Source organism: Octodon degus, unplaced genomic scaffold (assembly GCF_000260255.1).
Source record: "Octodon degus isolate 3935 unplaced genomic scaffold, OctDeg1.0 scaffold00175, whole genome shotgun sequence".
Taxonomy (NCBI): domain Eukaryota; kingdom Metazoa; phylum Chordata; class Mammalia; order Rodentia; family Octodontidae; genus Octodon; species Octodon degus.
In genome coordinates this window covers 2,608,357-2,631,876 of record NW_004524751.1, presented here as the reverse complement: position 1 = coordinate 2,631,876, position 23,520 = coordinate 2,608,357, and the positions used below count along the sequence as shown (strand labels likewise).

The window sequence follows — 23,520 nt, the reverse complement described above, 5'->3', positions numbered from 1 at the left end:
CTTTGACACTTCTTAACACTGGACATGAAATCTTGTCTTAGAGAAATCTTACACCTTACCATGAAAAGTTTACTTTTTTGTACTGAAAGCTCTTGCAATGTCCTTCAAGAATAGTATGAAATGAAAACCCAGTACTAGAGTCTTGAGGCTACATTACCCCCAAATGCCTTGTTTTAGCATCACAGGATTAAGTTATATCACTGGCACAATTTAAGGAAATAACATTAAAGAAAAACTTTTTCTGAAGTAATGTTCCTTGTAAAAATCCTTTACCTTTTGTGTCTGAAGTTGGCCTCTCTTTAAAATGGAAATGCTTAAAACACATCAGGCAATGATGCTTATTATGAGAAATAATATTTTATAGCCAAACTGTGGCATTTCTGGAACCATACCTCTTCAATCTATGTTAGCTTCCTAAACTTGCATAGTGAACCTAAATTCCTACATCAATCGCATAACACAATCTCTTCACTATATTTCTGCTACAAAACACTCCAAGTACTGAGCTTTTCTAATGCTTTCATAAGACGGAAGAGTACAATACGGCGAGCGGTAATGAACACAATCAAACTGAGAGATTCCAAAACGACTGAGATGCTAGAGGAGTTAGGATTCCCAGAATGCTGTCTGGGGTTCAGAGCCCTCCTGGGAGTCCTTGTTGCTGCAGTATTCGAAAAAGAATCATAGGTTCTTTCACTGCAAAGCATAACTTTAATTTATTCCATGTTGCCAAACTTCACTTGTTTGATATGCAGCTGCATATCTGGAGGCTATCTCAGTTAATTTTCAATTCTTTTAATCCCAATTTTGACTTACTTTTAGTTATGAACTGGTAAGTTTGGATATTTATTGTTTTTACAATTTCAGTCTATGTTATCTTTGAGCGAATAGGCTGATTAATACATCAATAAGCATTATTTGATATCAACAGCTTTTCTAACACTTATTCAAAGATTGAGTAATAGCAGTTAAAGTTACCACTGTTTTTAATAAACTTTTATCATATATACATTTAGCCACAAACTATCTCTTGAAATATTAAATTTATCTTAATGTTTTATCATAGGAAGACAAAATATAAATGTACCATTGCTGTTGAAATTATGATAGTTACACAATAATTTCAAGTTGATGGTCTTCTGATCAAACTGTAAAACTCAAAAAATCACTTAAAATTTTATAGTTTTTGTTTGGTGATTTCTGACTTAGAGAAAAAAATCTAATTTTCTAGTTCAGATGTAGAAACAATCTCAAAGAAGATGAAAGCAACGCTGTGTTATCAACAGTAACACAAGATAACAGAGAACAGACAACCTGAGAATATTGCAAGCCCATTTTCAGGGGACATAAATCAGGTGACTTCCTTCTACTTGATTTTCTTGAGCCAATGTTAAAAATGATTTGATCTGTCTGAGGCTGTATCAACTGGTGCTAGGAAGAGGTAGACCAGATGGATGTTGGTGGTGAGCGGAAACCTGCCAAGGAATGATGTTTCCCCACATGATTCATAAAGGCTGCAGTGCAATTTTTAATAATAGAAATGAAAATCTTTCTGAATCCAATCATGTAGTTTTCAGACAGAAAACACTCTCTAGATGTTACATGAAATTTTAGAATAAATTTTGAATATTTTCATGGTCCCAGATGAGAACATAAAATATAATAAAGTTCTGCCAGTGTATAAAATCAAAGAATTGATATTAATGACACTTGGTTTGCTTTCCTTATTCAGTTATGAAAAGCAAAATGAGCAAGTAATGGAAGCTATGCAAAAAGATATTGTCTATATTCTTACTGTGAAAAATCATGTAACTGCCGCATTTCTGATTAGCTACAAAAATGTTTACTTCAAAGAGGGCGGCCCTCTGCCTTCCTAAGCTTACTCTATCCTGTTGTTTACTTCTAAATTAGTTTATCAAAGTGTCAATATTTATTTATCATTTAAAAGTGAATTTCACGTATTTATAACTGCTCATATCAGTTCATCTATAATTTCTGAAAATTACTTATACTTTAACTTATATGTCTTCAACTAACAAGTGCTGTTTCACATTTATTCCTGGAGTCCACATATTTTGGCAGGTTTCAATTGTGTAATTCATTTAATTATAGTAATTACTTGGTGATAGTTGCCTAAGCAGCCATAGAACAGTTGGGAAGGTTCTTCTAGAGTTAGTCGCCAGATTGATGGTTACCACAGAAATCTAATTACAATGAGAACAAAACATATTCTGGAAGTAAAGATTTTTCTTTTAAAATACATTTGCAAAAGTATGTGTATGTATGACATTATATAGATTATTTTTCAAATATAAAGACTTTCACATGGAAGTGATTTTGAAACTTGGAGAAACCTAGAAACATAAACATCATTCTACTGGTAGTGTGCTAGCAATGAATAAGTTAAATAGTATATAGTTTCTATTGTCTAAAATATATGGCCCAATGTTTTATGAAGGAAAACCAAATCTGGTAAAAAACCTCTATTTTTAACATTTATGTCACTAAACTTATTCACTGAAATTTTGTAATAAATATCCATAAGAAAATGAACTACTCAAAATCAAAACCATCTAGAAGCAAAAACAACTAAACAAAACATTTATGGTAGGCAGAGTATAACATCTATGTCCTAGATCTCTGTTAACCTTGTGTGTTGTTTTTAGAGTGAAGGGTGAGCCATTTCTTCAGACCATCATGATTCAAAATATCCCGTTCATACAGGATCCCTGTTGTCTATCGCACAAAGTGTGAAACTACATTTCTAGAACAGGTGAATATTTTGATTTGGGTGATTACTCAACATTATCAATGTGTGCCATGATTTCTAAGTAAATTTCAATACAGCAAATATGCTAATCTCATATAGTCAAAAGTTGATGGTTCTCTCATAAATATCTTTTATTAACACCTTTGCCTGAAGAGTGTGCTGTTTAAGGATTAAAAAGTGCATTTCTAAGTTAACCAAAGACTAAATTTAATTTTGACATTTTTATAACGAGAGGAGTACATCTTAGAATTCTATTATCCCATTGAAAGATCAAGTCTCCAAAAGGAAAGAGAGAGACAGAGAGAGAGAGAGAGAGAGAGAGAGAGAGAGAGAGAGAGAGACAGAGACAGAGACAGAGAGACAGAGAGAGACAGAGAGAGAGACAGAGAGAGAGAGAGAGAGACAGAGAGAGACAGAGAGAGAGACAGAGAGAGAGAGAGACAGAGAGAGAAATAGAGAGAGAGAGACAGAGAGAGACAGAGATACAAAAAGAGAGACAGAGACAGAAACAAACAGAGAGACAGAGAGGAGAGACAGAGAAATATATTTCTGGGAAATGATGTCATCAACTTAAATCTAACACAGCTGTAATATTTTTAACTTTTAATAAAAGTCCAAAATACACAGGAATATTTGAGAGCAAATTGAAAGTCTTATTTCCCATTGTCTTATGCCATACATGAAGAATAGTAGTTACTTACTAGATGTGTTTGATAACAGATGAATACAAAATAAAAATGACCAATTTATATCTTTATCAGTACAACAGGCTTTTGATGGTTGAAGATTTCATGTGTTTTATAAAAAAACTTTAAAAAGAATATAAATTTAAAATTAAAGACTATAACTGTGGCAGAAGTTTTAATGCCCACTGAAAAAATATAATATGGGTCATCAGTCTTGTAATAAGTTTAACTATTGAGTAATTGTCACACTTATATTCAGTTGAGCCTTCATTATTAAGAAAAACTTTTCAAATTGCTAAGAGAAAAAAATAAGTAAACCCTATTTATGGAGGAGATGTGAGAGGTCCAGTGCAGAAACTATGACTTTCGTCATCAGCGTTCTGATATTGGCTAAGCTAACTGAATTGGAAATTATATAGAATTACTGGAGGGGCTAGGGAGATAGCTCGGCAGCATAAGTGAGCTCAGTATACCAAAGCCAACCTGAAATGCATAGTGAGACCCTATCTCAAAAAAAGACAAAAACATAGAATTATTGGGACTTTTCCTTACTAGAGCTAACGTAAGATATTATCAACATGGTCTGGGCCAGGGAGATGGCTCAGTAGAATAAGTGCTTGCCTGGCAAGCGCAAGAGCCTGAGTTCAATCCCCGACTCTACTAAGAAACAAAAACAAAAACAAAAACATGGACAACACAAATTAGGCCATCTTCACTTACATTAAGATAACAAACATGTAGCTTTATGTAGTATACATATATAGCAATTTAGGCGATAATAATGCAATAATTTCAAATAAAACATATTCCAACCCTTAATGTCAAATTTTTACCATTTATAGTTTCACACAGTCATTTTGGGTATCTCCATTTATACTCACATAGCAGAATGAAAGAATATCCTGAAGATTTGTTACATGCCATGCTATAGAACTCAAACGTCTCAGTGTGACCTGGTACCCAGGAAACATGTACATTTCCTATCTGCTCTGTTCAAGAACCCAATCCTATAATATACGAATGAATTCTTAATGTAAGAAAGAAATAATTTAGGAATGGCATGCTATTTTTCCAGGTTAATCTGTTCTACTAAACCTGTCGAAACTCAAATAATAAGTATAGTTGTCATTTTAGTTTCTTCTAAAGTTCTTACTGAGGCATTGTCTTACATGAAACCAGAAGGCCAATCTCACAATTACAATGACAGGAGAGTGTAGCAAAGTTCAGCAAGAACTTTAAAATATTTATATAATCTAAGTCACAATGAAACCAATTGAAACTTGACTATATTTACTTGTTATTTAGTTAACAGATATTTCTGTGTGTTATAAATCTATTCTACATTCTGGTTCAAAATCAAATCAGAAACTTAATCTTGATGACTTTAGCTACTCCAACAATTGGAAATGATATTTGCCACACGATACTGAAAAAAGTAATTTCTCAGGTATATTGACCTTGTTATATTCCTAATTGTAGGTCTCATCTATATTACTAATTTATTCACACCCTGAAACATTATAAAATTGTAGAGTCAGACACTAACTTCCTTACAAGTAAAAGTACATTATTTTAAAATAAGAAAAAAAACAGTAAAAAATGTTGAATATTATGCTTCAAGCATCAAATTGATGAATCCCAGAAATATGACCCATATACTCGAAGGCATTTTAATGAGTTTGATTACACCATGGATGCCATTGCTTCAACAGGGATGCTTTCTAGTCTATGGAATAATTGGAAGCAAAAACCAGCAGGTTTCAAATGATTCCAGCTGTGCTAAGTACTGACTGTGAAACTGATTCACTCTCTTGTACGTTGTTTTGTAACAGGAGTTATGGATAAGGTGGAACTCCCCAGATGGCTGGAGCTCCTGTGGGTAATTGGTGAGGAGGAAATTAATAACAGATAGTAAAAGGAATAGAGTAACTTTAAAAGGTGACATACAGACGACATAGGGAAAATGTACAAAATAAAAGAGGCAATAATCATTCAACTATGAAATAATAGGAAATAAGATCAAAACCAAACGTACTGTATGCCATACTCAGATGCTGCCTTGGAAAATCAAAACATGAGTGGTATTTCAAACTAAAAGCAGATAAACAGAGATGACTTCATTATCAAATGATACACTGAATGTAGATTCCAGAAAACCACCAAAACTAAATCTCACTAGTGAATGTGGTTTTTCATCTCTAGCATGGAAAACTGATATTCTTTGGCCAACAGGGTACAAAAAGGCCATTCTTTTGGAAATCTCTCTGTTAGCTGTTAGAGGGACTCACTCACTTTGTCACAAAACAACTCCATGGATTCAGTATGATTATATTCATGTTGCACACAAGGAAATCGAGACCTGATATTGTACATCTAGATGCGGTACATAATGTCACGCAACATTTATATGGCAGCTCACCAAGTCATTTTTCTTAATCTAAATAGAAAACTATTATCTGTAGTATTCATTTCTTTAGCTGGGAAAAGAATTACATAAGCCAAAGAATCTCAAAGGTACATGTGAAACTTGAGAAGATGAAACAGTTCCATGAGGTCCACTAGGCACCAAATGTATCTTTCTAAAATTAATACGATAGGGGCTGGAGAGATGGCTCAGTGGTCTAAAGCACCTACTTAGAACAAGCTTAGCAAAGCACAGGGACCGTGCTTCAATCCCCCAGCACCACATGCCAGCCAGCCCCGCCCCCTGGTGGGCTGAGCTGGCCACACACCACTCTCTCTCTCTCTCTCTCTCTCTCTCTCTCTCTCTCTCTCAAATAAATAAAAATTAAAAAAAAGAAAAAAAATAAAATTAATACGATAGCTAGATAGAGCACTGAACATTAGTCAATGAGTATCTTGATCTTTTTATAGACTTTATATCCTGGATTCTAGTCTGGAGAGCTGAAATGTGTGTCAAGGGAAATTTAATGCTATACCTTTCTTTTCCTCCAAAACACATGTTTTTATCAAATGGATATAAAAGATACTGGATCGTTATAGTCACAAGTAAATACTCCATAATATAAAAATAAAGATTTTTAAAAAGTTGTGAGTAAGGGGTCATGGAAGAAAAGGAATCTGACTCTGTTGAGCTTACTCATATCGTAATATAAATAAGATGTGGTAGGATCAGAAAACAATGGTGTGTAAAATAGGAAAGAAAAATAAAACTAAAAATGTCTCTACATGTTGGAAGAGCATATGGTAAATAAAAATAATAGTGTCTTCTTTATATGGCTGTTACAGAGATTAAATAGTGAAAAATGCCTACATAAGCTGTAATTCCAGCACCAGCTGGTCTCTAGGGTAAGATCATCATTTCCTAACATCTACTAAGTGCACTCTTTTCAATACTGTTGCAGTTTCAGTGTTGAGAATACAAAGACAAATAAGATGAAGTCTGACTCTGAGAAAATTTCTTGTATTCTCTTTTATTACTGCGCTATTATAATGCATCAATATTTGACTCATCAGAGTTATCAGTTGCACTGAAAGAGCATCAGAAACAAGGACCGTGTTTTGAACAGTGGTGACTATCCACTTGGGGTTGACTCTGCCTCAGCTGGGAGAGTGCACAGCCCTGCCAATAACAGATGGTCCAGCAGGAGTAGTTTAAGCCCTGAGGAGTGCTGCTCCCAGTATCATCCAGAAGTCAATAACCCTTAGCTAAAGCAGAATTTAATTGTCTAAAATAGAGACTTTAGGTGTCAAAATGCTTTTGCTTAATTATTACCATGTTTAAAAATCAACCAATGGATTCAACATATTTTCTTGCTGCTATTTGGCACAATGTCTTGCTTGTCAAGACCAAGAAAGAAAATCAGTTCGTATCATTTTGAAATACATTAAATATTTTGCCTGTTTTTACTATAGTATAAGACATTTTTGACACTTCAGATTTGAGGCAAATAAAAATTTCAGTTCATTTTCATATAAATTCTAGCATTTTTAACTTCAGAAATTTGAGTAGATTTGGAAATGCAATGGAACGTTATTCTAGAAAGCCAAAGCCTAATATTTCTCAGCTTGGTAAATGATATCTGCAAGGAAAGCTCAGTTGGGGCCAGCACGATAGCTCAGTAGTCTAAAGCCCTGCTCAGGCAAGCTTAGGCAGGAGCAGGGGACCGCGGTTTGATCCCCGGCACCACATGCTGCAACAGCCCTGCCCTCAGGGTGGGCTGAGCTGGCAAAAAGCGGGAGAAAGAGAAGCTCAGGCTAAAATAACATCAGAAAGATATAGCATCTGAAAACATAGGTCAAAATTAAGAGAGATTTTTTATTTCCAGAAAGAAAAAGACACATTGTGGGTTTTATTTGACATGTAGATCTCATCAGGAGATATGTTATATGGTACACATTATATGTCATTTCATTATATTTGACTTCACTAGATATACTCATAATTGTATGTGTATGTGATGAGATCTATAGAAATAACATATATTATTAAAATCTTTCAAGAAGCAATGAAACCAGATGATGATAAATAACACGAGAATACAGTCCACTAGTAAACAACAACAAAAGGAGAAAAGGAAAGTTGGCAGTCCAGGTGTGCTCGCAGCTGACACAAGAGGAAAGGCTATTGTGATTCTTGACTTCCTGTGTGAAAATTGGCTCCCTGACATGAATATGTGACCCAGGGGGGCATCAATGCACAACTCAGGGCTTAACTCCATTTTGTCCCCACTTGTCACTTGAACCTCTTACAAAAGCTGTCCCACAGCATCCTACGTAGCTCTGTATTTGGAGGGCCTCAGCCTGCAGCTGCTCCCAAACAGAGGCACAGATTGGTCGCCTTCTCCTAAGCCAAAAAAGCACCAGTATGTTTTTTTCTCAGAAAAGATCTACTAGAAAACTACTGCTAGAAGACATTTTCTTCCTCTAAAAGAGCTTCATTTCATAAATTCTTCTGAATTTGCATTCTTCTTATTGAGGTCTGTGTAATGAGGGGAAAAAAAGCCTCATTTGCTGAATTGTTGGCTATTGTCTTGCACAAAACAATGTTTTGTTTTCAGAATCTATCATTTATGATGACTCTCGGTCAGACACTGTGCCTACTGTGGGCTTCACAAGGATTGTACACTTGCAAAAACATAGGATTTAGAAAATCGTTCTAAAACATACATAGCAATCCCCACCAATTTTTATCCAAGGGTCAGTCAAAGACATTAAGCATTAAAGAACAGCGAGGCATTTACTGAACACTGTCAGGATGCTAAACATCCATGGAGCTGCGCATGTTTGAAATGAACTGCTGTACCACAAACACATTATTTACAAATGAAGCAAAGAGGAATTCTAAGTATAGCTTGAGAAATGAATCTACAGCAATTCCTATGAGGACATAAGCACTCAGTACCCAGCCCTCTTCATTAGTGTAGTATTACACAGCCTTATAGATACCTGCAGTTTTAATCTGATTTATGTTCAGAGCGAAGTCTGGATGCACAATGGAGAGTTTCTGCTCCTAAAAAGTGAAACGTGGATCACGTGCTTCTGAAGCAACACAAATAAGGACAAGCAGCCTCCCACTGTCTATCTTTAATTGGAATCATCAAAGAGCAAATCTGCCCATTTTAAGGCATATATTTGAGGGGTTTTTTTTATTCTTTCAGATATAGCCACTGTTTCTGCATTTGGAAAAAGTGAGACAAGACTAATTCCCTAGGCTATAAATCACTCTAATGTGGATGGAAATGTGTTAGCTAGTTGTATTACAAAGCCTTTACTTCATATTTAATAGGCACCTGCAATACCAGCATTATACAAAGCTCTCTACTTTGCAAATCTTTAAAACCCCACTTAATTTTCAGCACTGATTTCCTGCAATCTAAGAGCTTATGAAGGGTTCACTGTGTTCATACAGATCTATGCAAAATGTGCCAGCTCTTCCCTGTCTGTGATGGCATTCATTTGGAGGTGAATCCCAAATTTCTATCACTGGCATGCTTATTTCCGACTAAAATAAATATTCTCAGGATGAAAGCTGAAGATTAGAGGGACAAAGAAGGAAGCAAAGTAACTAACACTGGGAGAGATATATGCAAATACCAGCTCAATGACAATTCTTCATACCATTTACAATGGAAGCTTAAAGATTCAAATACTCTGCAACCCATTAGTTCCTCAATATGCTGAAAGGGATTAGGGTTTCTTAATCAACTGCTAACAGACTGCAAAAGGCCCAGAGCCTGCATATTAGCAAAGTAGCACAATACTAAAATGGAGAGATGATCAGATAGACAAACAAACTTTGCAAGAATGTCAAATATAAGATATTATGCAAATAAAATAAACTCAGCCAAATTTCCATTTTCCCTATAGCTCACATAATTTAAAATCTACATAAATTAAAAGTAAAAGGTGGTGAAGTTGTATATATATGTATATATATATAAAAGTTCTGCCAAGACCTGATAAGTAAATTTCATCTATTTTTAAAAAATACAAGAATAATTATTGTAATTTGACTATAAAAATGAATTAAATAATCCTCGAAGATCTTGCCTATGCTTACACCTTCCCCTCTTCTAGGAATACTGTATGTGGTCTCAATGGCAGCATTTTAAATTTAGTAAGTATTTTTGGTACTGTATCCAGTGAAATTGTTAAAGATCAACAGAAAATATTTTTACATGTCACTTAAATAATGGTACATAGTGAGAACAGATCCTTAATGAATGACTTTGAGTTATGAATTTCTTAAAATTATGCTATCTCAGAAAGTTCTACTGATTCTGCCACTGTTCTTGTCTACAGGAGAAAAAAAATCTATCTATAGGACAAAATACTAGAGACAAAGCATAGGTGGTTGTCCAGTTATTATCACCATTGCTCTTTACTCTTAGCGCGACAGATGTCTAATTTTGTGAGAATTTTAAATTTTAAATGTTTAATCTTGGTTTAAGGGAATAAATATAAATGTGAAACAAGATGACAACCACAGTAATATAACTTTCCAGTTCATATTTCTGATGACAGATAGCCCAATGATTTGTATCAAACAAATGCAAAAGAAAAAAAAAATCCTTTCCAAATGGAATGCTTGACAGATTTAGTAGTTTTATGAAGTAACAACTGATGAAATCTTAAGCAGTGGTATATAGCTCCTTGGGTACATGAAGGATCATATTCTTACGTGACTTTTGCATTTATTTCTGTAGTGTGACACGAACATGGGGGTGGGATTTAAAAGGCCATGAGATACAGGCATTAATGTCCAAGATGTTTCACTGTTATATCTCTATGGAAATTTACAGAAAGCCTTGTCCTCATCTGCATTCCCATGTTCTCACTAATGTGTGCCTTCTGATTACAGTCATTTAATAGGTTTGAGGAGTCTGATACAAACAAATTATGTAAAACAATATTAAATGTGAAATTGGGTGTTAAGAAATTACTATTATATGATTCTTAATTATTTTCCAACTGAGCTAAATATGCAAGATATTAACTGATTTAGTAATCTTCACAAGGGGATAATTTGTACTTTTAATAAAGGAACCCCTTCATGAAAACAGTAGCCTAAATTTAGAGAAAACTTACTTGAGCATTTTCAGTAAAAATAAACAATCCATGACATTCACAGTTTTGAACCATGCATAAATGAAGAGGTCACCTTTTGCAAAGTCAAGCTGAGAAGTATTAAAACAGAACCGTACAGAAATTTCATTTGGTCCTGAAATCTCATAAATACAGGGTGGCACATGTGGACCAACACAACTGTCATGTACCTTTTGGCATTAAGTGAACTTCCAAATTCCCAGCAAAATCTAAAGTATCTTATTAATGAAAATACTGTGGAAATAGAGATTACAAGAAATTATGATGTAAGTTTGAAACTGTCACCTTATACCTTTGTGTAATTGAACATGAAACGTGATACATTAAGAAGTCTTATTTAACATTTTGGGTGTAATTACAAATAGGTTACATACTTTAATATGAAAGCTAAACATCAAGCTTCAATAACAGTTATAACTGATTACAAAGAAATCTTGTTTCGTATCTGTGTTTTGTGTTAAATCCAAATTCTCTACTTTTCCATTTAATGCATGTTAGAAATCTGTGTTAGTATGAGAAAATAAATAATAGCTAGCAATCATTGGTGCACATATGATAAGAAGATAGTATATTTTAAAATTAAATTTTGTAGGACAGTTTAGTTTTTTCAGTGCTGGGGATTAAGCTTAGGGCCTTGTCCATGACAGGCAAGAGCTCTACCACAGAGCTACACTGCTAGTCTTGCAAGGCGATTCTAATGATGCCCGTGCCTGGGGTGCCACCTCACGAGGATGACTCATCCGCAACTACAGTTAACGTCGAAGTGTATTGTTTTGAAGTCCAGAAATGCACGAGATGAAGAAAGTAAGAGAACAAGATATTTAAAGTACCGAAACTATTTTCTCTGTGTAAAAGCGTATTTAGGAATCAACAGAAATGTCTCTGGTTAATGCAACATTTTGTATCTGTTCTCTTACTGTTCTTAGAAATGAATAGCAAAACATATCTCAAGTTTTGTAGAAGTCCCAAGATAAAAAAACAGATCATTAAATATTTGACTCTCAAATCCAACAGAAAACATAATCAATTGGAATGGATACTCCAACAGATCCTTGTTTTTAAAATCAAAACAGGCAAGGGACTGTATGTCTTTTCTATCTCCTAAGTTTCAAAACTGACTTCATGATCATTTACACAGACAAGGAAGACTAGAAATAAGAGTCACAACAGATAACATCGTTAAGATGATGTGCCTTTTGAGAAGCATTTTTATGATGCACCACCCATGCTTAACAATTAATATCAAAGTACATTAAAATTTTGTAGTTAAAATTATTTTCAAGTTTTTGGTAGGCTCACATTTGTTAACATGTCCTTCATTCCTTGTCAATTGCATTTCTCTTTTTCACTACTGTAAATATCAATTTTGGGACTGCTTTGTGCCTTTTGAATAATCTAAAGCCATGTTAACAGTGATTTAGTGGATTACTCAATAAAGAAAAGTAATCATGAATGTAATATAGCATCTGTAAATGCTTTGGAATTGAAGAATTCTCTTCATAGCAGGAAAAGCAGGGGTACACATTCAGGCACAGCATGTATACATATTTTCAAGGTATAAATTGATGAATTGATACACAAATACACATATGAGCAAATATCCTAGATTGGTAGAAGTGAAGGTCAGGATGTCTAGATTCTATAAAATGAGCATTTCATTTAGAATATTAAACATAACTGTTTACTCAGAAGCAGAGTCTTGTGAAACTCCCACAGATTGTTTTATTACTTGAAGAACTTGTCAAATGTAAATAGAGCACTACTTTTTATGTTAACATTTTCATTTATTACCATCATCCCTTGAAAAAAATCACAGTGGGGCCAGGAAAATTAATTCCCCAAATGCTGTCAACTGAGTTGGGAAATAGCAATAAACAGCTTACTGTAAAGCCTCCAGCTACAATAAAACAGCTGTCAATAAATGGGCTGAGAGTTGGGCGGTGCAAAAACAGGTCTGCTAGATCTGATAATATGAAAAGGAAAGGAGCTGTCATGTTTTGCTCTCATGTGCTAAGTCAGGTTCTACTCAAAGTATGGTCCCTGAAACAGCAGCATCAGCATTACCTAGGAAATTAGCAGCAATATTAATATCCAGGCCTGACCAACTAGTGCCTAACCAGAAGATCTCTAGATAGGGACCCAAAAGTCATGCTTCAAGAGCTGTTCCAAGGGATTCTGAGATGCTACACAATTTGAAGATTAATATTACATTTATAAATCATAATCATGGATAATACTTTTCTCCTTTTAGACAAACACATTCAATGAATGTTATTATTTAAAGCTCTCTTGGATTTTATTATGCTGTCATCCTCTTAGCCTTAGAGCAGTAAACTTTGATTTTGTTAAATAAACACCAACACATATATTAAAATGTATGCTTCAAAATGTGAATTATCAATCCTTGAACGCTAAGGACACTTCAAGAATTTGTGAAAAATAACTTATTGAAAATTCAGTAATAGATTTGTTGTATTCAAGAAAACAGAAAGTATTAGTAAGATAAAGTGAATAAGGGATACGATTTATAATTCTTCCCTACATTCATTGCAAGTTGAAACTATAGAAAAAAACAAGGGGGAATAAATAAGGCAAAATACATTCACAACTAAACTCATAATGTAGATGTTGTCAGACATTATGTTATCTTTGTGCTGATTATAAAAATTAAGACACATAAGTTCACAACACTTTACTAAAAAACCTTGTATTTCACTCACATATCAATTAGCACCATGAAGAGAAAAAGTGGTACTGTTAACGGCAGTTCTGCTCATCTGACTGAAAGTATTCGGACTTTTTTATTAGTTTATAAATAACCCCAAATGCTTTTCTAGTGATAGATTTCACTTTTCAAAACTGTATAGTTTCAGAAATGCATTTTATATAAAAGCCACTACTTGAAGTGAGAGACAAAAATAACAATTTTTGTTTTTAACTTAGCTAAAACATCTTCATATACATGAAACATTTTTCATCTTCAATGGAAAACATTTTTAAAGGATCATATATAATTTATGTCCTCCGTTCATAGAAAATATGCTTCCTTTTCCTAAAATTGTACACATTGCTTGGCATATCACTGTCACCTCTCTACTAACTTCCAGTATTCCTTCTTACTAATATCACCAGTTTTCTTTTGCAGCATGAAAATTTCTAACAGGTGTAAGAAAGCCATTTCAGTAGCTCTTTATCATAATAGAAAATTATAGCTACATTTGAGCCCCAGAATGCCTATCAGAGGACTGCAAAGTGACTCATGGTTTGAAGGAATGTCTAAAGTGCACTGGGGTTCCAGTTAGAGAATTACTCAACATCCAATCTGAAGGATGACATCATACAAACAAGTATCTTTATGACTGCTCAAGCCTCCACAAAAGGCCTCATCCATGTTTTACTGAAATGCACTCCACACGTATGCCACTGCACTATATAAATTCAACTACTGGGGAGAAGTCAGAGAAAGTTGGTTTGTGCCTAATGCTAAAACCTGTTACACTTACTCGAAAAGAAGGATGATGTGTGAAGTACCTCAACACATTTTCTCGTAAAACAAGTGTCAAATGGTATGTTAGAAGTTTTCAAAGTATTTTTCTGGTCATAGAGTATGACAAGTATATTGTAAACAACTTTCATAATAAAAACACATTAAAATTGATTTTTTTAAAAAATAGCAACTTCTTAATTAAGCCCGTTAAGTTTTGTCAAGAACTTTATTATCATAACTGTTTAACAGCTCTCATTCTTTTCTAATGTTGGTTAATTTCCAAATTTTAAAGCAGAAATCTCTTTTCCAAAGTTGATAAAGCTAATACGACAGGAACTCATCATTACAACTTCATTTTATGTCAGAAAATCTCATGGTTCGAGCCAGGGCTTTAATGCTGATTACTTAGTTTATGTCATTTTATTATGTGCATTCAAACTCTAAGCGTACATACTTCTAAAGTGCTCTGGATATTTAAAATTTTAAGTGGAACTTCTAGTTGTATGATCACTGGAACTATACTTAGTATTCTGGGAGTATTTGTGTGATTCATTGTCAACATTATTTTTACAAATACTTTATTGCCATGGAGTTTAAAGTCACTGGGACAATGAAAGAAGAGATGGTAAGAGGGAAAGAGTTTCAGAGAGACCCCACGTTACCTACCCCCAGAAAAGAAAAGCTCTGAAATTTCCAAGGATTCATCAATGTCTGTCAAGATTCTCTAACCTAATTTGCTTTTGCTTGATTTTCTGAATTCTGTGGGCTCTTTCTTTTTTAGCAGTAAAGAAGGGACATCACCAGAGGTGGACTCCACACCAGTAAAGATAGAACTTGGGTTACAAAATCCTAGAAAGTTGGTGTGGTGAAAGCTAACCACAAAAGAGCAAGCAAATGAACTTAAATGCTAGTTGCTCCAGAACAACTATCATTAAATAAAAGGTATCTTTGGCTGTGCTACCAGCTTGATCCTGCCCTCCCCCCCCCCTTGCTGCTGCAGGACTGGCACCTGGCCAGTACAAGTGACATGATACCGGAGTGCCATCTACAGGCTATTATCAACATTCAAATTTTGTGCAACAGACAAGCACCAGTGAAATAAATTAGACAGCGCCGCATTTAAATCTTTATTAGCAAGGAATTATTAGACCTAAGAAAAACTAATTCTGGATTTGGTTGAAATATGAGTTTCTCAGCCTCTTAATCCCTCTTCATATGGTATATTTCACAGTTTAAAATGAGTTATGACAGATCACTTATGCATTACTAAGATGAAAGAATATTTACAATGGATTCATTTATTTCTCTATAAATCAGTTCTACTAGGAAGAAAGCATTCCTGGTTTTTTTTCTCTTTTCTTTCTTTTTTTTTTTTTTTTTTTTTGAAAGAGTATTTAGCCATTATGGACACTGAACATCTTTCTATTAAAGATCCAATTTACTATGTTACAGTAAAATAGTTTCAAATCAAAGATAAGACTTCCTATATGGCTTACAAGTAGTTGCAATCTATCAAGAATCATGTGCTTCTCAGCTGATGTACTTTTAATATTCTATTATCCTGTTTAGAGACCAAAAAAATTTAACCCCTTTAGCAACCACAGCTCCAACATAAATAATGTCAGACCTTCAAACATCATTTGAAACTCAAGATTTGAAGGTGACTTTTCAGATCAAATGGTAATGTGAAAATCTTGAAGCAGTCAATTTGGAACCCCCCAGAGTAGAATTTGGCAGACTAGGATGGGTCTTCTTTTCCAGCAAACATTATCTTGGGACACTTTGGAATAATTTCCCCCTTTTCATCTTTTGACATTTGAAGGAAACTGGAATGTTAAATAATTCTCAGAACTCAGAAATTTCAAAGCTGTTCTAAATATTCTTGACTGAGCCCCAGAGGAATAGAAAAGGGGTCAAGTTTTTTTTCCTCTTTATAACTAAGCTAAAGTTAGACCAAAACAATAGACGCACTGGCACATTAATACTGGTTGACTGGGCACTTGTATGCAGTACTTATAGACCAGTAAAAGTGCTCGTTTACCTGTCTGGTGTGTAAGGGGCCCTTTGTCTTGAAGCCTCCTTGGGAGCTGCACTCTGAGGCACTGAAGTGATCTGAGCTAGTGGAAGAGCGTTTGGAAAGGGTGTCACAACCCCCGACAAAGGTGTTGTCCAAAGGGAGCTCCTGAATCACATGGTGCTTTTTCACAGAAACTGGAGTGTCTGGTTTGAGATGAAAAGCAGGCTGTGGAGAGGCAGACTTGTAGTGCTTGGCCAAGTCAGGGCTGTTAGGCTTGAAGGTAGTTGGAGGTGCTGGGCCCCAGTCAAATCTTCCTATGCTTTGCTCCTCCAGCTCAGCTGGCAGGCTTATTGTCCCATTGATAGGTTCGTGAACTGCATCATCCGGTTTGGACTCCTCAATAGTCACAAAGTTCAAAAGAGAGCTCTTGGGAGACTTTCTTTTCTTCCTTTTCTTTTTCTTGTTTTGTTTGTTCTCCTGGTTTGGGGACATCCATTCGGCACCTTGCTTGCTCCTTTGAGCGGCTTTGAATCTGGATGCGTGTCGACAGCGTACCAGAACGGTGACAAAGATCACAACTATGACCACCATGGCCCCAGCAACAATGGCGATCATGATGGTAAGATAGTCTTCGTTTTGATAGGGCTGGCTGCTGTCCCCTATGTTCCTGTCCAATGGGGTCTCCATAGTCCTTCGGATCAAGTCATAGATATAGGAGGCATTTCCAGCAGTGTCATTCACATACAGAAACACAAGCACAAGCGTGTGCAAAGCCTTAGGGTACCCCAGGTCACTTATGTTGACCACCAAACGGTGCAAGCCCACATCCGTGAGCGCTGGTTTTTCTTCCAATGTGATGTTACCTGTCACTGGGTCAATCCGAAACAAGCCTTTGTTGTTCCCACTCACTATGGTGTACTTCAGTTCTGCATTCATTCCAGTGTCGATATCCACCGCAAACACTTCAGCAACCACGGACCCAGGAATGGCTGAGAGGGGCACCAACTTAAACGAAGTATTAGATGGTGGAGAAATGACAACTGGGCTGTTGTCATTGACATCCATGACATTGATGGTTACTTTTGCAGTGGAGGAACGAGGTGGTTGTCCTCCATCAGTGGCTTTGACATCAAAAGTGTAGGAACTCTGTTGCTCTCTATCAAATGAGACATTTGACTTTATGACTCCAGAATAGGGATCCAACACAAAATTATCATTGTCATTGAGAATGGAAAGAGTCACAGCTTTATTTTCTCCGGCATCTGCATCTGTCACCGTGATCACCCCCACAGTACTATACTTTGGCAGATTCTCAGACACAAAAAATTGAAAATGATTATGAGTAAACTTGGGGCTATTGTCATTCTCATCCAGAACAGTAACTATCACAGCCGCTTGGCTTTGGAGGGGAGGGGTCCCATTGTCCCTGGCAGTTACTGTAAAAATAAATCGTTCTTGTTCTTCTCTGTCAAAGACTCTGGAGGCTGTCAAAACTCCTGTCTTTCGATCCAGATCAAAGAAGGAGGCATTGGGTCCAAGCTGATAAACAATGTCTGCATTTTTCCCACTGTCTTCATCTGTGGCACTAATAGTTGTTAAGTATAACCCACGTCGGTTGTTTTCAGAAACTGACAGCTCAATTACAGGCTGGTTGAAAATTGGTGGGTTGTCATTTTCATCCTCAAGCTTAACTCTTACCAGGGCGGTCTGGTTTAAACTGGGCTTCCCAGAATCAGAAGCAACAATTTTAAAGCTGAATTCTTTGGTGCCCTCATAGTCCAACAGAGAAGAGGTCTCTAACAAATACTGGTTGTCATATACTGCCTTCAAATGAAATGGGACCTCTCTTTCAATAAAACAGATCACTTTGCCATTCACATCTGTGTCCTTATCTGAGACTGTAATTAGGGCAATCTTCGTATTGACAGGATCTTTCTCAGATAAATACACCGTGCCATTGATGGGACTTATAATGTACCTGAGGTCTATGTTCGGAGGGTTATCATTGACATCGGTGACATTGATGGTAACCGTTGCTCGAGCAGGAGTGGAGCTGCCATCACTGGCCAGCACTGTCACTTTGTGAATGGCTGTCTCTTCTCTGTCTAAGGACCTCTGAACTGTAATCAGCCCAGTGGTATTATTTAAAGCAAAGAGTCTCTTGGTTGCAGGGGCAACCTGGGCACCAAAAATGTACCGGATTTCAGCATTACTGCCTATATCTGCATCAGTGGCATGGAGCTGAATGACAGAGGTACCTACAGGAGCATTCTCTGGAATATGGACCTCCACCTGACCCTCTTTAAACACTGGCCTGTTGTCATTTACATCACTTACTGTGACCTGCAGTATGGCCGTACTGGATTTCTGCGGAGTGCCTCCATCCTCCACTTTGATTTTCATCACATAGGTATCTTTCTGTTCTCTATCCAAGTTTTGCTGAACAATCAATTGCGGCCACTTCTCTCCCTCCGGAGTTTCCACAATATCCAGTCCAAAAACACTCTGCCCATTTAGCAATTCATAATGCTGTACACCATTGAAGCCTGTGTCAGGATCTGTTGCTGATGGAATTGGAAAGCGGCTGTTGATCAAAGTGTTTTCTGGAATGGAAATATTGATGACAGGAGATGGGAACATGGGGGCATTATCATTGGTATCCTTGACAATTATCTTTATTTTGATCAGCCTGAAAAAGTCATTGGGGAGGATCACCACCTCGAGTTCAAAGAAACACTCATTCTCCTCAGCATAAGAAGCTCCAGCACAGAGTTTTTCTCTGTCTATTCTATTGGAAGTTGTGAAAATTTCTCCAGTGCTGCTGGATACTTTCACCAAAGGGGCATCCCCAGCTTTAGAAACCAGTCTGTAGACAAGGCTGGCACTAGTCCCCGTGGCAGCATTGATGTGAGAAATGTTCAGATCCTTTGGTATGTTTCCTATGGGCACATTTTCAGGCAATTCCTCTCTAATAGTGTAAATAAGTTCTTGGGCTATTGCGGAATCCAACCTTAAACAGGCAATCAGAGCAGCCAACAGGTAAAAATCCCTCAGGTCCATGATAATGTATTTATTTTCTTTTCCTGGGCTTTAGGGCTTAAAGGTTTCCACTGAGGAATGATGCACAGACTGTAAGAGGAAGTGTGCATGGACTGGAGGATGCATTACATCTCATCGCTTATTTGGAGACAGCCACTGTCAACACAATCGTACAGACAACATTATTCTTCAGTAAATACAAGCACAGTCACAAAATAGCCCACCACATTTTCCACTGCATGTTAGTAAACATGGCAGTTTGCTCTGCTACTGTTCGCAAGTTAACTCTGTAGATAAAAAACACTCAATATTTCCTGCTTGTTGCATTTGCCTGGACAAAATGAAATTATCTACTTTTCAATTAAAGACGACAGCTATTTTTACCTGTTTCCCCATGCTTAATTTTTTTTTTAATCCTCTAATTCAAACCATGAATTCTTGTTCTCTTCTCCCCTCCCCCTGTCTTACCCACCGCCTGGCCTCTAACCCACCTCCCTCAGTTGTTTTAGGTGGAAGTGAAAACCCCTGAGTGCTTAGCTATGCTTCTTATTAACTGCTTTGTCATATGCCAAATATGATGTGTTTTCTTCTCTGCCACACTGAGTCATCCTTTTTTCTAAAAAGACCACCTCTTTCTTTCCTCCCAGTTGTTCAACTGCCTTGTGATACAGTCTTACTGGGGAAGCAGCACCCGGACATGCTGCTGCGGCATCACAGGCTACAGTCACCGGCCACTATGTATCCTGATTGCCTAAAAGCACAATACCAAGACTCCAAATTTCTTACCCAGAGCCTGTTCTCCTTTCTCCATTTTGCCAAAATATCATCATCCAGATTAATAAACGCATTCAAACTTTCAAAAATGTAGAAATACACAGATTCCTTGTCGTAGAGGTGAAAGAGTGCTGGGATTAGAAGTGAAACGCAGCTAACATTCCTACAGAACACCACAATATTTTCTACTGAGTATAAGAGGGAAAAAATGCAGTTTCTTAACCCCGATCTCTGGTTATAATATTAGTAACATTTGCTACACATAAATACTGCAATCCACTAATGCACGCAGAAAGGCTTCCGTTCGCATGCTCCCCTAACTGCAATTGAAACGGGTGCAAAGGCTCCTGGCAGATACCCACTTGAGTAGGACTGGTCAGTTTCCAGACTCTAATCTTATCTGCATTAGACTGCACGGTAGCTGATGCCCGCGATTAGTTCTGGCAGAGTGATGCAGGTAGGGTTGCAGATGCAGCCCCGTAGGAGAGCTCTGCCCCAACCGTCTGCCCAATTACAAACATCCCTCATCTACACCGAGGGCACATCTGAGCATAGAATTTACAATTGTGCATGCGAAACTTTACACTTACGTTAGTTGCCTTAACCTTTCCCCTTTTCGGTATGCTGCAGTTAGGAAGGATTTCTTCCGACACAGAAAGCCATGCATCTGGTAGCACCAGTTTGGGGAGAAATCCGAAGCAGCAAAACGTTTCCTCCTTCTAAAATGTGTGCCTTCGGGCTGGCAAATTAGCAACTCCGGAGAACATAGTCACAGATTTGTCGTTAGTCATTCTCTCCACATTTCGTCTCTGTACACACTGGGTCTGGGCTCTTCTGGTATTTCACACGCACACACAACCTCCAGTTGTACTCCTTCAGTTCAGGAGTATTTCCACAGTCAAGCAAACCATTTCCATCTGATGTCAATACTGCTCAAGTCTCTAACTTCTTGGAGGAAACGTCAGAGTTGGGGTGATGCTGAATTTCTGGCTGCTCTCCCAGGTGACAGTGACCCGACAAATTCCTAATCGGTGATGTCTTTCGTGCTCCAGAGTCGCAGGCGCTCCTCCCGTCTCGCGTGCTCTCCCTCTCCCCGCTCCTCTGCCCCTCTCCTCCCTCTCCTCGCTCTGAACTGAATTTCTTGATATAACTCTCAATAAGCCCAGAGGGAGGGCGTGGCGGCCGACGCCCCGCCCCCTCCCCTGATTGGCCCGCATCTTGCGGTGCGGGCGGCCCCAGCCGCGCGAGGGCGGGGCGCGGAACAAGGAGCCGACTGTCTCCGGGCCTGCCCTCCCGGGCCCCGTCGGCAGCCGCGAAAACCCGGAGCAGTGATCCCGGTCCCAGGGGAGCCGGTTCCGGGACGCGCACTGAGCATGCGCAGCAGGGCCCGAGGGAGGGGGCGGCGCTCGGATGCGCGTCCGGGGCTGCAACCTCAGAGCCCGGCACTCCGGCGGCGCGGCGGCGGCGGCGGCGGCTGCGGTGCGGGCGTGGGGATCCTCGATAGCCGCCGAGGGCCGGCGGGGTCCCCCAGGCGCCCGATCTTTCGTAGCTGCACGTCGGAACTCGGGCTCGCGAAGCGGAGGGGCCGAGCGCAGCATCGGGGAGCCCACGGCCGCCGCTCCCGGGGAGCTCGGCGCCGGACCGGGCGCGGCGCGGCGTGGGACTCCGGGGTGGTGCGCCGGGCACCCCGAGGCGGACGGGATGCACCCCCAGGCCGAGCACCCCGAGGCGGACGGGATGCACCCCTAGGCCGGGCACCCCGAGGCGGACGGGATGCACCCCCAGGCCGGGCACCCGAGGCGGACGGGATGCACCCCCAGGCTGGACCCGGGAGCGAGCTGGGTGCTCCTCTCCTGCAAGGTCGGGGAAGTCCCGGTCCCCGGCCAGCCTCCCGCGCCAGCCCTGGCCGCGCAGCCCTCCCGGCCCCGCCAAACTTCTCCTCTGCCGCGGCCGCCGCTCCGGCCGGCTGCGCTCCTCCGCGCCCCGCGGTGCCGGCCCACCGCAGTACAGCTTGATTTTTTCCCGGAGTAGTTCACTTCCCCGACTCCAGCTCGGTAGCACACCCTCGCACATTTCTGCATTTCAGACCCGAGCCCGGTGCAGTGACTCCGGGCGGGATTAACCTTGCGCCTTTAACCCTGGCTCCCTAAAGCGCTGTCTGCATCACATCGATCTTTTGAAATCAGTAAACCATGAAGGTTTGCGTACGTTTTAGGTACGACGCCAGATACCTAAGTATGAGGCATTATCATTAACAGTTCACTTGGGAAAAAAAGAATTATTTTTCTGAATGACCTATAAAGGTTGGCTGAAAAGGTCTTGATGCATGATTAAATAACTCGTTCGAACTTATAGAAAAGGGCATTTTAAACCTCCATGTTCCCCATACTGTACTTGTATGTATGGACATTGAAGGGACTGATGGCATATTGAAGAATTTCTTCTTTTTTTAACAGTTATCCTTTTTTAAAATGTGAGCATTTGCTTTAGACGTTAAAGTTAAAAGTTTTTTAAAAGGACTGAAAATTTACCAAACTACAACATATTGTGTGAATAATCCATTATTTATTTTACTTGTTTAATATATTTTCCTTCCAAGAAAATATAAGGCCTACTTTTTTTTTCCTCAGAAGTATATTCACAATAAAACTTTTCTTCAGAAGAATATTCGCAGTAAAACTACTGTGCCTGTGTGTTTAGTGTAAAATTCATTACCTGGATCTTTTCGTATGAAATATTAGACATTTTCTGTCAGGCAATTCGATGAAAGTGCTTTTATACAGCCAACTATTCTACAAATATTTTGTATGATTAGAATTTATAAAAAAATTAAGAGATTGCTGCAGGATCTGTATGTCACTAATATTACCTAATACATTAATGAGTGAATTAAAGGATCATTCTTTTATCTTTCCCCATTGTGCCAATCAGAAATTAAAATTGGTATATTGCTGCAGTTGTCATCTAGTTTATTCTGTGCATTATTTTCCAATAAATTAACCATTTTTCTATTATATTTACAATAAACAGCAGCACAGCCTCTGCGGCTCATCTCATGAACGGTAACGTTACCTTCGAATCATGCCCTAGTCATTTGAAAGTCGTGCGGCAGCAGCACGTCTCCTAGGAATAATTGTTTAACATTATTACCAACTGGAGTTATTTCTGTTTGCTAAGG

The 23,520-nt window shown here is 38.2% G+C and overlaps 1 protein-coding gene across 1 annotated transcript in view; it reads right to left on the bottom strand.

The window, feature by feature from the left end:
- The window catches only part of Pcdh9 (protocadherin 9), a 956,674-nt gene extending 935,198 nt beyond the window's left edge, over positions 1-21,476 (bottom strand). The window contains exons 1-2 of the mRNA XM_004643419.3: positions 20,933-21,476; positions 16,554-19,724 (exon numbers count right to left, since the gene is read on the bottom strand). Of these exons, the coding sequence (XP_004643476.1) occupies positions 16,554-19,589 (3,036 nt within the window). The 5' untranslated portion in view covers positions 19,590-19,724; positions 20,933-21,476. The remainder of the gene's footprint in view (positions 1-16,553; positions 19,725-20,932) is intronic.
- Between the last annotated feature and the right edge of the window lie 2,044 nt (positions 21,477-23,520).